Below are 14,377 nucleotides of genomic sequence, written 5' to 3' on the forward strand. Positions count from 1 at the left end.
TATATAGTCTGAAATCACCATCCCGCATTGAGCAAGCGTGGTGATTAATGCTCCATCCTTCTCCGTGTGAGAGGAGGCCTGTGCCCAGCAGTGGGACGATAAAAAGGCTGTAACCAACATTTTTAAAACCAACAGACGTTTTATAAAACCGTAGTTTTCTTGTTCCTGAATCTCTTAGCTTACTAACAAGATTCAAATGCATTCTTGTAATATCAGTTTCCTGTGAACTAAATCGGGCATAACACAAAACTACAGAAATTAATTCCCTTTAATACCCTTCGTTGTAACCTTACACTGCTTGTAAACAGTGTTCCGTCAGATTGGCCATAGGGTGGGCGGTGCGCCACGCGTCAGACACGCGTCTGCCACGCTCTCGCCACGCGGCCGCCACCGCCACGCTAATGACAACAATGATACTCTGTTATTTGACTTCACTGGGTGCAACTGTTGTAGAAGTTAGCATATGCTAAATAACAAAGATTAATACTGTGCACTTTCTTATTTTTTAAAGTCCATCTACTAATTAGACATTCCCTTTAGGATTACATAATTTATCATGAAGCTTATATCACTACACCCGGAAAAGCTATTTTATCACATTTTCCAATAATATGTCTCACAGCCTATCATCTCCCACTACTCTAAATCCTAACCACTTTCATTTGAAAGGATGTAGGTACAAGTACTAATATGGACGAAATTAAATTTAACTATTATCTCGTATTGCTTTAGCTCCAAGAAAAAAATATAATCCTTATATAAGAACTCCATGGACTGCAAATTATACTTGCATTTTTCTAGATACGGCACTACCCATATTTTTATTTTAAAATCTCCTAAATATTATTCACCACATAACCCATCATCATCATCATCATCATCATCTCAGCCATAGGACGTCCACTGCTGAACATAGGCCATATAATTCAACTAATGAAAAAATAATTAACTCCATCCAAAATTCTTCCTCTAGGGTAAAAGTACCAAATTACGTCCATGTTACTGCAACCCCATCCATTGGCATTGTATACCATTGTATTTGTATTGTATTTAGTTAGGGACCTAATAGCTAGTTGTGAATGCGGTGAGAACGAACTGACACAATGAAAGTAACGCTTCAATGGTAATGTCGTCACGTTTTGCGATTTGTATTACATTTTAATTAATTTGATAGTACTGATATTTTTTTATTTAAATTTTTGTTACTCATGTGGACTCCCATGTTGTACAATGTTCTTCAATTTTGAGAGAATTTACCGTGGCTCGTGAAAATCTAAAGCATTTCTTCGTAAGATTTGAAAAGGAATCAGGATTCCGCGTTTAAAAAATATTTTATCGGCTGCCTTTTTCCAGCAGACTATGTTAGGGTCAATTCCCAGTCTGAACCATTTTTGTTTTACAATAATTCACGTCAAAATTATGACTATCCGTAAATACAAGATTTTTATTAAAATACACAGATAGTAATAACAAACAGAGTTTGAAAATGAATCTTCCACCTACACATGTATTCGCAGCAAATCAAACTACAGTAAGCAAACACAATAACGCGAACCAACGAAATAAAACTACGCAAACAAACTGACTGCCATCCAATAAACGCATATCGAACAATTAATTAATTCACTTTAACCATCCGAAAGAAAGAAGCAATTTAAAAACATATTGGCGTCGAACGTGGACATAACCAACACGGGCACATTAATTTACCTCTCTACAAAGTTGATTCGATTGCTCCCGTTTATTTTTCACGACACAATGTTGCTAACAACTCTATTGGGTTCCGTAAGTAATTTGTTTTCGATTGATTTTGCCCTTTTAAACCATTGTAGTACAAACAATTCTATAAAATCGGTTGCCTCGACGAGTCAATTAATTAAGTTCACCTTTACGGAACCTTTTATAATTTACTTAATATTGTAATTGCGTTCGAACGGCGCGCAATTTTATTAAAAAGCAATTTGTTGTCTGTGGTCGGATTTGATTTGCATATCGAATGAGTTTGTTTGTACAATAGATTCGAATATATTTTGTGTCGTTTTCAATTAATGGTCGATCAATAGTGATGGCGTTGTTTTAACTTGTTAGCTGAAAGGATTTTAATATAGTCGGTTTATATTGAATTTATAGGACATAGGTAAAACTGGTGAAACCTGTTTTGACCGAACTAAGAGAAGTTCTCGTGATCTTCGTTGTTTAATGTCTTGGTAAAGATAGATTATAATTATTCTTGTCAGCTCTAGATCGGAATTAATGTATTTTGTGAATCTGAAATCAATTAGAATCATTCACTTCACTGAATTTTGTTTGGGAAATAAAAGTTTTCTAAAGAACATCTAGTGTTCAAAGCTATACCGCATTTATTCCTAAACACCTTTGGAAGATCCATCACAAAATCTGACAAAACCTAAATAGGTATTCGACCACATAAAAATCACAGTACTCCCACAAATAAAAAAACTATATTTACTTCCAAAACGTACAAGCTATCATCAACGTCCAAACAGTGAGGCGCGTGCACCATTTAATAGTCCTCACATTACCATCAGCCACGCAATTACTTGCTCCGATCCTTTGTACAAATAAATAAGTCGTTATTAAGTAGTCGGGAGCTCCACAAACATAGGGCGAGTTCCCTCTCGATAGCTCGCAATTGGACCGTTTACCCTGCGTTTTAGAAGATGCGTTATGCAATAAATCGACTCGAGTTGTTTGTTTTGCAACTTTATTGAATTTGTTCGGATATATTGAGCTGGGTTTGGGTGGAATTGCTTTTTCATTTGTAGGTGTTGGGTGTTCTAGATGTTGGATTCTCTGAAAAACCTAACCTATCTGTTAAGGTTTTTCAGAGAATTTTCGAACGCTCTGAAAGACGTAACAGCAATAGTTGAGTAAGAGTATCTTGGCCCGAAGGTTGTATTTTTTTAAAGAAAATCGTGAATTCAATCAAAGTTCTTAGTCAGTCTATTATTATTTAGAAGGCTAAATTCCTGATCGTTGTTACGTGTCTACACCTAATTCATTTCCATACTTTACACGCGCCCGATAAAGCTGTCGGCCGACTAAGAAGACAAGCTACAGTACACGATAGATGCTGTAATTCAAGCTATTCTTGAATTTATTATACTAGAGAAAGCACAAGTTAAGCATTTTCCTGTAAATGACCCGGAAAAACACACATCCCATCCAATAGCACAAAAGAAGCGCTTATTTACGCCTTAATAGCTCTTAAATATCTCTCTAATGAATGAAATAAAAACTCGACCCGGCTCTCCCGCAAAACCCCAACTTAACACCGACAAATCACAACAAACCCTACTGCTAAGTAATAAAGCTCATTTTCCATTGTACCGCGTCGCTTAAGCCTTTTAGCATCAGCATCGGACTAAATGATGTGAAGATAGAACGAAATCAAGAGATAAACGTTGTGTTACATTCGATTCTAAATCGTAATGCGTTGGAATAAAGTTGTTCTTTGTGTGATGGGGTAGTTTAGTGGGTTATGCGAAATTGGACTTTATTGTTTGGGGGATAGAATCAATTATGGTTTGTTAGTTTGCGAGATAAGGGTGAGTGTGGTGTTGTTTGCCGCGAGTTAATTTAGTTGTGGATTAACTCAGTTTGAGTGATTGATGTTTTTGGGCTCGCTTTTGATGCGTTTGCCGGCGTTTAGAGCTTTTGTGCGTTTGCGGAACTCAGTAGATTTTTCTCTTCAGTGTTACAAGTTTTTGACCTTTTAACGCTGATTCTATTGTGTGGAATGACGAAATGTAAAGAGGTTGATTCTTCTTATCTTTCTGACAATTAGAGGTAGAAGGCAAGATGTCGACTTAGTAATAACATGCTGTCTAGAAGAAAATAAATAGGATTTCTTCAAAAATGTGTTAGCTCTAAAACATAAAGAAGAGAAATAGAAGACTTTGATGTTTGTGAAGATGCTTCTATTTCGCTTAGTAATATCGACGTTTATCACCAAAATTGCTTCAAAAGAGTTTTTACAGCTCAAGTTAAAATTAAATCAAGTTCCAGTTCTCGTTGTTACCTACTCTTAACACTGCAAGTGGTAAACCTGTTTCCGACTACAAAAGAAACTAACATTTCCTGCTCCATTATTACCTAAGGATTAAACCTCGTAATTGGCTTCCTAACCCTAAACAAAATAGAACGAAAATACAATTTCAAGTTAACTAATAGGCCTTATTATATATTAAAGGCTACTTCAAAACCAGACTTCATCACAATAGGACCCATCAAAGACACGCCATTATTATTTCTCCTCACGTTGAACCCTCCCCTTAAGACTTCCCTCTACAAACATTATTATTAATTTTACCTCTCACCCCTACAAATAAGTTCCAACTCTAACACGCAAAGAATACAGTCCAATTTACTTCAGCAATTGTGTTTGAGATAAGCTCCTTTTCGTCGCACAACGGGGTTATTGGCTAACTTCTGGTCCACGGGCTGCATCTAAGATGGCGATGTGTTTTATCTCTTTCTGACACACGTGGTGGCCGTATGTGCTGTCTCTGTTTTCTTGGGTAACAGAAAGAAAGCGAGATACTTTTTGTTCGTGTTTGTGTAGGGGGTTAGAGCGAGAGGGTAGATAAGAAGTCAATTGCGTTTGTACTGTAAATAAAGAGATATTTGAGATCGATGGTGCTCGATACCTGTACCTAGTTATATAATTTATTTAATTAACTTGGTAAGAAGTTTAACAACCAACAGCCTTACTTATAAAAATCAACTAATCATCTTTTAAGCATTGTTTTGACTAATTACTACTTAAAGCCTTAAGTAGTTATTAATTATTTTATACCTATAAACGTTGCTTAAGCATGTCTTAACTAATGAACGGATAATGACATAAAGACATACTAATTTCTCAGCACTACCTGAATGTTGGTAGCCTAAAAAAATATTTGTCATCAAAACGTTGTGTAATGGCAACAATGGCATCAGTAAAATATAAAATTAAAAAGTTGAGCTGTCTAAAAACCGGAAATGAAAAATCAGCTGGCCATTTTGCTAATTAGCGGGTTAAACAAGGGTGTGAGGCTACTTAATTTGACAGCTCATTTAAGACATTGCTAAGCAAGTGATTTAATTAAGCCACGTTTATAAGTAAGATTTTTTCTTAAACACCCCTTAAGTATAACTTATTATTTAATTCACGTTTATAAGTAAGGCTGTAAGTTCATAGACAAATCTTTCAGTGAACCTGTTTTGGACAGTTCCGAAGAAATCTTATCGAAATTAGACAGGGGCGTTTTATGTAAAAGCGATAGTAGATTCCGGAGACAATCCTTCGACTTCTTTATCATCCTATATTTATTTATTTATTTAAAATACTTTATGCACATTGTACAACGGCGGACTTAACGCCTTAGGCGTTCTCTGCCAGTCTACCTTATACCTTTAACTTTTATTCAAAACATTGCTTTTCATGGTTCCATACTAATCTGTTCCACATGCTAGACATGGCGAAGTTCATTTACTCTACGTCTTCTTCTTCAACCGGGAGTCTCTATGTCAACCGCGAGCGTGCCCAAGAGGCTGGCAGCATTGCCACGTTGAATTACCCTAGTTCAAAGTAATAGCCAGTCTTTTGCCCACGAGAGATCTTTAAATAGACGATAAATTAAAGGAAGTAAATATTTATATATCTATGTAAATAAATCAACTCCTGCCAATAGTTAAGATAACACATAATAACCACACATAATATCGTCCATATAAACGTAGACAAACAAATATATACAGCCAGTAATGACATTGAGCGGTCGGCGCCGCCATTGGCTCGCTAACTAGACAATTCGATTAGCGCACGCCCGCGCTCCGCACACATTAACACCAACTTCATCTGTGACAACACCCTGTGTATGTATACAGGCTGTATAGTCTTTGAAATAGACATTTTTGATGCTTTTAAAACTATTATTATTATTTATCTATACTAATATTATAAAGCTGAAGAGTTTGTTTGTTTGTTTGAACGCGCTAATCTCCGAAACTACTGGTCCGATTTGAAAAATTCTTTCAGTGTTAGATAGCCCATTTATCGAGGAAGGCTATAGGCTATTTTTATCCGGGTTCACGCAGAGGTTCCTACGGAATGCGGGTGAAACCGCTGGCAGAAGCTAGTTTAAGGGATATACTTACTATGCTTGGAAAATTAGCCAAAGACATTAACAAAAATTTTATAAGTGTCAACACCATTATTAGTGTCAAAAACTTTATAAGTGTCTTTACAACTACGGGATTTAAGTATACTGTAGAGTAAATAGCTTTGTCTTTTTGTTTGGAAAATTAGCAAGATAGGACTCATACATTAACACCAACTGCACGAGAGACAAGATTCTGTATACAGGGTAAATAGTGGTTAAAGTCTCCTAGCTAGATAAACATGAAAAAAAAAATGCAAATGTTCTTTTATGACATTGACGAAAAAAGATACCCTAAAGCTGGTTCGCTTGATGGGCTAACATTAATAATTTTTCAAATCAGTCCAGTAGTTCTTGAAATAAGCGCGTGCAAAAAACAAGTAAACTCTTCAGCGTCAGAATATGAACATAGAAGACAGGTACAGCAATAGATATAGGCAGTGATACCACTGTCTACAATGCACGGAAAAAAAGTTTGGACACAGTGGTTACAACGTCAAGTTTTCCATACATCCGCTGACCACCAGTCTAACGATTTTTCCTATCCCTGTCCAGATGGTGGGATATCATCCTTTTGCTTTTGTTTGCTTGGCAAGTCGTATTGACGGACAACTGACGGTGTACAATAAAAAAGAGGAACGACCCTTCCCAATATTCTGTCTATCTGTTGTTTCACTTAACTAGGGATAGTATTTGACATTACATGTATGGGGCTAATGTCAAAATTATATCTGAAGTAAGGTGAAAGATGATAAAGTTTATAAAAAATATTAGTAACAAGTTTTATAAGTATCAGTTTTTAATTGATATTTAAAATCAATAACGAATGATGTTTTACGTAGGCATAGGCAGCTTATTATTTCTTTATGGGCTAAAGAAATAATAAGCCGCCTATGTCCTTTCTCTGACTAAAGACTATTTACTATTAATTTACATCGGTTCAGTAGTTTTAGTGGGAAAGCGGACAGACAGACAGAGTAACTAGTAAAGATTTATCTTTTAACTACTTAACATAAGTTAATATGAAATCTTGTGTTGGAATTGGTTACCACCACATAGGTACACACACACAAAACACCATACCCCCAAACCAGACTAAAGCTTCCAGAAAATTCTTTCAAATCAAATTTCAGCACCTCTCAGGTAAGTCAGCATACAAATAAGTAAAACGTGTATCTCGTTACCTCTAGGAAGTGTCAGTGCTCCCCCCTCCCTCCCCTCCTCAGACCTCACCCCTCGGAGATCTATGGCTTCTTATTCAGTCGCGTTTCCGATTTAATAAGGCAAAGGTTCAGGAGTCGGACGTAAGTGAGATTCGGTTTGTATGATTAGACTCATTTTGATGTGATTGTGATGGGTTACTTGTGTTATGTTCTTGTTCGCTTTTTTTGGCGCGGTTACAGCAATTTTGATCATTGACATTTTTGTTCTACTAAGTCTTGGATTTGCTGCTTTTTATTAAATAATAGACCACAGTAGTAAATAAGTTGACTTCCCTGAGGTGTTCTGAAACATATTAAAAAAAAAAATGTTGTAGAGTCTCCCCTGATTTAATGGTGAACACAATGGTTTTAAACAGCTGCATTGAAGCAATCTGATGCAAAAACTGTGACGTCCAAAACTTATTTAATTTCAGTCATCATATTTGTCGTCTTCTTTATTCAATTTGATAGCGCTAGTTCTTTCAAACAAGTCTACCAAAAATTCACAACCTTCGTCCGTCATTCATACGCATGAACAAAGACAGTCAAGTAAGCTACCTTAAATGTTCAGTGTCCTGTTCACTTGGCGCTCAACTTGGTTCTCAAACATACTTAATGTGATTCAGTCGTCAAATATATTGTCTTCTTTCATCACTATGATGGCCCTAGACCTTTCTAACAAGTCTGCCAAAAATTCTTCTCAACTTGCGTCCGTCGTTCATACATATAAGTAGACAAAGACAGTCAAGTAAGCTACCTTCTATGTTCAGTGTCGTGTTCGCTTGCACGGTGTGTACCTCTCAAACATAATTTGGGTGATGTATAGCCTCGCAAGCACGCGTCTTGCAAAGAATATTAGAACTTTATAGAGGTGTTTAAACCACCTGCAGGTTTAAATTCATTTTTCAGGAATTCTAATTTTATTCATTCTCACGCCTTTATTTTTTATTTCATAACTAACTGCATCCTGATGAAACAGCTCCTTGTGACTGACGATTTATTTCTCTAAACCTAGGTTTCAGTTTACCAATACATTCAAGTTTTACATACTTAGTCAATTTAATCATCATCCTCCTACCTTTATCTGGGTACGCAGGTTGTTAGGAGCAATAATATTTTATCAGTGACAAGGACTGCCGGTTAACGCTAAACCTCTCAGATCACTGAAATTTATCCAGTTTATCTTATATCACTCTAAAAGCCACAATACAACGAGAGAATTGACTTTCAAAGACCAAACACACTTTAGCCACTCAGACACAGTTACACCCAACTCTAGACAGTTCGCATGAAGCGCGTGTGTCGCGGGACCAATTAGCTGAACAATTCCTAGCACGAACTGTTTAACCGCTTTAATTTCACCCCAATAACACGTTAATTCGTCCCTCCCCTCCTTCCTCTACCTCACCCACCCTCCGACGCCCGCGATAACAGACTCGTAATAAAAATTAAATTTGTTCAACTGTGAAGCGGAGCACGTAGGTCATGAAACCTTTTTGGAGAAAAGGCTAATTAAAATGGATGTGGTAGGCGCCCTGGATAAAAGAAATAAACTGACTGAACAGAAAACGAAAATAATCGCTCCGTTTAGGAACATAATCTATTGAAAAGATCATTTAGTACTATGACATAACCAGTGGCGGATTAACGTATAAGCACTACAAGCACGTGCTTGGGGCCCCTGTTCTCCAGGGGCCTCCATCCTCTGCTGGCGTTTCATTTTATACCTAGGTACATTTTATCGAGATTCATCCACAATATGTCCGAAATCACAAGGCGCGAGCAGTTCGGGAGTGACCTTTCATACACCCCCGCCTCTAAACTTGATTGGTCGCAGTGCTGTTGATTGTTGTATGATCGCAGTGAATATTTTTCAATTGTGCCGTTGTTATACAATTTTTTTCGGCTTCTACTCATCGTTGGGCAGTTTTAAAAGAATTAGAAACCTTCCATTCCATTTAGGCAATAAAGGGTCTACACAGGCTCTGTGCTTAGGGTCTCGGATACTCTTAATCCGCCACTGGACATAACCACTCTTAACTTTAAAGTAACATGTTAAAATCAAAACACGCAAAACTAACTTCCATTTGATTTAATCGACTAGTTTCAAGTAACAGTGCACAATAAAACAACATGTTTTATTTCAATTACAAAAATAATCGCAAGCGAAGTCAATTTGTCACTCAATTAAAGTCAAAAGACGTAACACAAGCGCAGAATAATGTAATTACGAGCAATCCAATGTAACAAACAGCGGGATCGAGTCGGGACAATCGAATAATATTTAAACGAAGTGTTTTCAACCAATCGCGGCGCGCTCTCAGCCCGCGCAAATCTGACATCTGTCATATTTGAACCGCATTGTTAGTGTTGTGACGTTCGTTTTTTGAAATGCGACAGTTGGCGGGCCGTCCTATCGTTTATTTTGTTTTGTTGTTCCCGACTGATTGAATCTGTCGCATCTAAGTAAAAACAACGCATACGAATGCGCGTTGATTATTTGACAGTGACAGGAATAGAGTACAATGGATTTGTTTTTGGCGTTTGGTAGGGGTAGTCTTATTTCTATTTATTGTTAAAAAACATGCGACAGAATACATCGTATTGAAACGCAAATCGATATGTATTTACGCATGACTACACAAATACAAAATCCGACTCAAGTAATTAATTACAAAACTTGTATTGTTAGAAGTTCAACAAACTTAAGTAATATTCGAAATTGATTGACTAACCCAACAAGGTTCGCTGTAAATGGCCAATTTCGTTGTCGAGTAACACAAAGCAAGTCTTAATTCAATTTCGCAGTGTAAAGTGTAAGTAACACGAACAAACAAGTTAGAACAGTCGACTCGACGACCGTTTATATAATTTTTACTGCGATGCACAGTGGGCGACATTGCTCGCGCGCGAACTTAATGTCGCGTGCTTAACGAACACTCACTAAATAAAATTAGGCACTTTACGATTTCTAATGTAGTTTCGTTTCTGTTAATTAATGGAACAATGCCCATTCTGGTTTTACAACTTGGGTTAACGAGGTTTTATATCTGAAATGCGTATTTTATTGGCTTTATTAGCGCTTGTTACGATTGTTGCTAAAAATAGTCACGACTAAGTACCTTTTCAGTTTTTTATAAAGTTAGTATGACAATTTTTTTCTCTGTTTTATGTACTTTTGAAGAAAACAATATTGAACATAACTTGAGTAGCTGGTTCTAACATTTTCGGCTTTTCTCATCTAAGAACCAATAATGAGTCGTGGTTCTTCCCCAGAGAGAAATTATTTCTTCATAACATTTAGTTCACATTCAATCTTCTAGAAAACTACATAACCATTATTATTTATTTCTCCATCTAATAGAATCAATATCACAATAAAACCCTGTGAAGCATTTGGAACTACCACATAAGCTTCGCTCGTGGCACCGCCCGACACCATACTTCAACCTGTAAGGGCGTCGACACACGCGCTGTTAATCGAATCATATTTATTAATATGTCTCAGTTGTTGGAAAAGTTCGTGTGTAAGCGGGTTATGATAATTAGCTGCTGTGATTGCTGTTTTAATATTGTTTATTGTGGTATTATTATTGTTGTTAGTATTTTAGGAGTTAGGTACTTGATACAGAGCTTATTTGCCATTTGATCTTTTAGATATTATTAATTTATTTGCAGAGATAACAACTCCAGCAAGGCCCAGCAATTGCCTAAATTATTTGGTTTTAAAAGAAACACATAGTTTTTTGCCTGTTATAAAAATCATATTTAAATAGATATTTTCATATCAAGAAACAATATAACTTCAACTTAATTTATTTTGAATGCAGGCTTTTTACACAGTAGGTTCATGCTAAAAGGCCTCTACAAATCAAAATACCTAACAGCACTTTTTAAAGGATCCCCAAAGTTTGTTCTAAACCTAATTATGCAAATGACTACTAAATCAATTGCTTAACAATGAACAGACATTAGCGCAGCCGCCAACTTACCAGGAAACGCTTTAATTGCATAATCAACATTACTCACTTTGACACTTGAAATGTTGTAATTACATACACAATTTCAATTATATATATCTGTATCTACATCTTATTATTCTTATGTATAAACACCTGATTGCAATCAAGGTTCATTTGTTTTCTTTCTAAGTTTGCAAGCGAGCAATCTGTACGGTAAATTCGGTCTTAATATGGTAAATTAATACGGTCCCTACGGTAAATTCTTCGTCGTCATTGTCATCTCATATGACTTCTGTTTTGTCATCATCATCTCAAACGGTTTTTGCTGCATCATTAACTTCATCACCATCTTACGTTTTGATTTCAATGTCACTGATGACTGATCTTAACGGAATTAAGACTGTTAGTTTTGGCTAGTTTTCCTCCACCAATGCCGTTTGTAAAAGAGATTTCTGTGCGCTAACTACTCCCAAAGCTGACAACAGACGATACCGTAACGATTTCTGATATTTCACTGTTGAACAAATTTAATACTTGTGACAGGTAAGCCATCAAACATTGCATGCCTCTAACCTGCTGTCTCCTGCACTGAAATCGAAACGGTCACGCGAACCGCACGTATTTTTACCGTTCAACCGACCCCAGCTGAATATATCATTTCACACTACAATTTGACACCACATTCATGCCATACATCTTACCCGTGAATAATCTAAAGTATACTTTATTTTTATTAAGATAGAAGTTATATTGGAACGCAAGGAGTTAGCTTCTAGGGTGGATGGCACAATGATGGTACACCGTTTATGTGATTGAGTTCGTGTTTCATGCTTTGCCGTATTCAAAGTTAGTTTTGTTATGTCTGCCTCCACAAACTGTTTAGGAGTGACGTGTTCACTCACTGATTTATTGTTCTTAAACCTTTTAGGGGTTTTATTGCCTTGGATCGTACACTTTGATGCTCTAATAGGCGTCGCGTTAATACCGATAAACGAATTCGTTACAGGCCATAATTTTCATGATAACTACTTTAACACTGTCTAAATTGTGTTAAACTTAAGGTAATGTTTGTGATCACGATATTGAGCAGTGTGCGAGGATAATACTTATCAAGATGATAGAGCTCATTATATCTCAACAAGATTTGACTTTGTCCTCTTAATAAAATGATCTTCGTCGAGGTGATTGGTTGCGGGTTGCTGAAAATGTAGCAAACTGGCTAACCTTTGCCTTCGTGTATATCTTTAAGCCGAAACGATGATATCGTAATGAACATACTTACAGCTGATATTTGACCTGTGTCGTTGATCGCTGCAATAATAGAAAAAAAACTTAAAAATAGTCATGTCTCAGTCTTACCCCCTTCACAAACACGTCCCTTATCAAGGATTAAACAGCCATATATACTATAGACTTTTACTCAATATTCTCCCTCTCTTTACAGGTCTGGTTCCAAAACCGACGAGCCAAATGGCGTCGTCAGGAGAAGATGGAGGCAGCTCGTTTAGGTCTCTCGGAGTACGGCTGTGGAGCTGGTGGGGGTATACCACGGCTGGGAGGCTTGGGCCTGCCGGTAGACCCCTGGCTGGCACCACCACTGCTCACTGCGTTACCAGGTATGCTGGATTTTTGGTTGGTTCTTTGTAGTTGTGGAGTTTCTTGACTGTCAGACATCTTGGTCATAATTTTGGAAATGAAACTTCATATTATTTGAATGGGTTTAGAACGAACGAACTATATTGAAGAGAGTACTTAAACCCCCAATGAAATGGTTTTTGTGGTCAAATCAAAAATTCGTCTGACTATTTGGTTCATAAGTGATGCTTGTGTTTCCTCTGGTGATTATTATTACAATAAATTGGTGTTTTATTTGGAAGTTTAACATAGAAAAACTATGTCTTAGCATGTCATGTCAACTTTGATGTTATAACTTAACCCAAATTGGACACTTCGTAGTAAACTTAACCTTCAATAAAGTATCAAACGAGCGGTTATAGCATACTAAACAAAGTGCCGATGTTCCTCAGGTTTCCTCAGCCACCCCCCCTCTGGGTACCCGAGCTACCTCACCCCCCCGGCGCCGGCGACCAGTGGAGCGCCTCCCGACCCTCGCTCGTCATCCATCGCGGCTCTGAGGATGAAAGCCAAGGAACACGTCGAAAGCCTCAATAAAGGACTGCAGATGGTGTAATATATTTGTGGATGTAATTTTTTAGAGTTATTGGGTCATGTACTACCAAGTATTATACTTCAGTGTCACTATTCCTCTAGTCTAAGGGTGCATCTACACGGTGCGAGTAGCTTGCGCATGTTGAGGCACATGCGCAGGTTGCATGCATTTTAAAAACGTGCGGGTCTACCAAAATCCCCATCCGCGTGCTCTTGTCACTTGTAACTTGCGTATGTTAACTTGCTCCAGCTACATGCACCGTGTAGACGCACCCTTAGTCATATAATATCACACGAGTGATGTAAAAGAGGCAGTATTAAAAAACAAAACACTAACGATAAATATTTCGTCTCACGAGTAGTAACGCAAATGGCAATGTGAAGAAGAAACAAAAATTAAAAATCGAAATTTAAATCCGACGTTTGCACTTTTGTTGGTCACATCAGTATGTGCTTCTACCGAACATCGGAATGTAATTCCTGGTAGTGTGTGATCCGCCTATAATGTAGTACAGTTGAACAGAGTCAGTGTATAAGATAATTATTACAATTATTATTTCCAGTTTTAAGTCACTATTTACGTAATTAGAAATAATGGGAGGTTAGCTTAATCATTTATGTCGTAATTACGGCTAATCTTACATAAACTTGTGTTAATTTTTTCACACAATACTCTAATACATTAATTGTCAATGAGATGCTATTTGAATGTACTTAAATCATAATTTAAATTGGTGTATTATAATGTATTATTTCTGAATGAAATCGGTCGTAATTTATTATCTAGAAAACTGTGTCCTTTTTAAAATTCTAATATTGATTAGTGTATCAAAGCAATACATTATAAATGTAAATATTGGCTGTTAAGATCTAGTTAAGA

At 36.9% G+C, this 14,377-nt stretch overlaps 1 protein-coding gene across 1 annotated transcript in view; it reads left to right on the forward strand.

Moving 5' to 3' along the window:
* Nucleotides 1-13,519, forward strand: part of LOC124642397 (retinal homeobox protein Rx1-like) — a 39,034-nt gene extending 25,515 nt beyond the window's left edge. The window contains exons 3-4 of the mRNA XM_047180801.1: nt 12,773-12,944; nt 13,356-13,519. Of these exons, the coding sequence (XP_047036757.1) occupies nt 12,773-12,944; nt 13,356-13,519 (336 nt within the window). The remainder of the gene's footprint in view (nt 1-12,772; nt 12,945-13,355) is intronic.
* The last annotated feature ends 858 nt before the right edge of the window (nt 13,520-14,377 follow it).

The sequence above is a fragment of the Helicoverpa zea genome, chromosome 24 (genome assembly GCF_022581195.2).
Source record: "Helicoverpa zea isolate HzStark_Cry1AcR chromosome 24, ilHelZeax1.1, whole genome shotgun sequence".
Lineage (NCBI taxonomy): Eukaryota > Metazoa > Arthropoda > Insecta > Lepidoptera > Noctuidae > Helicoverpa > Helicoverpa zea.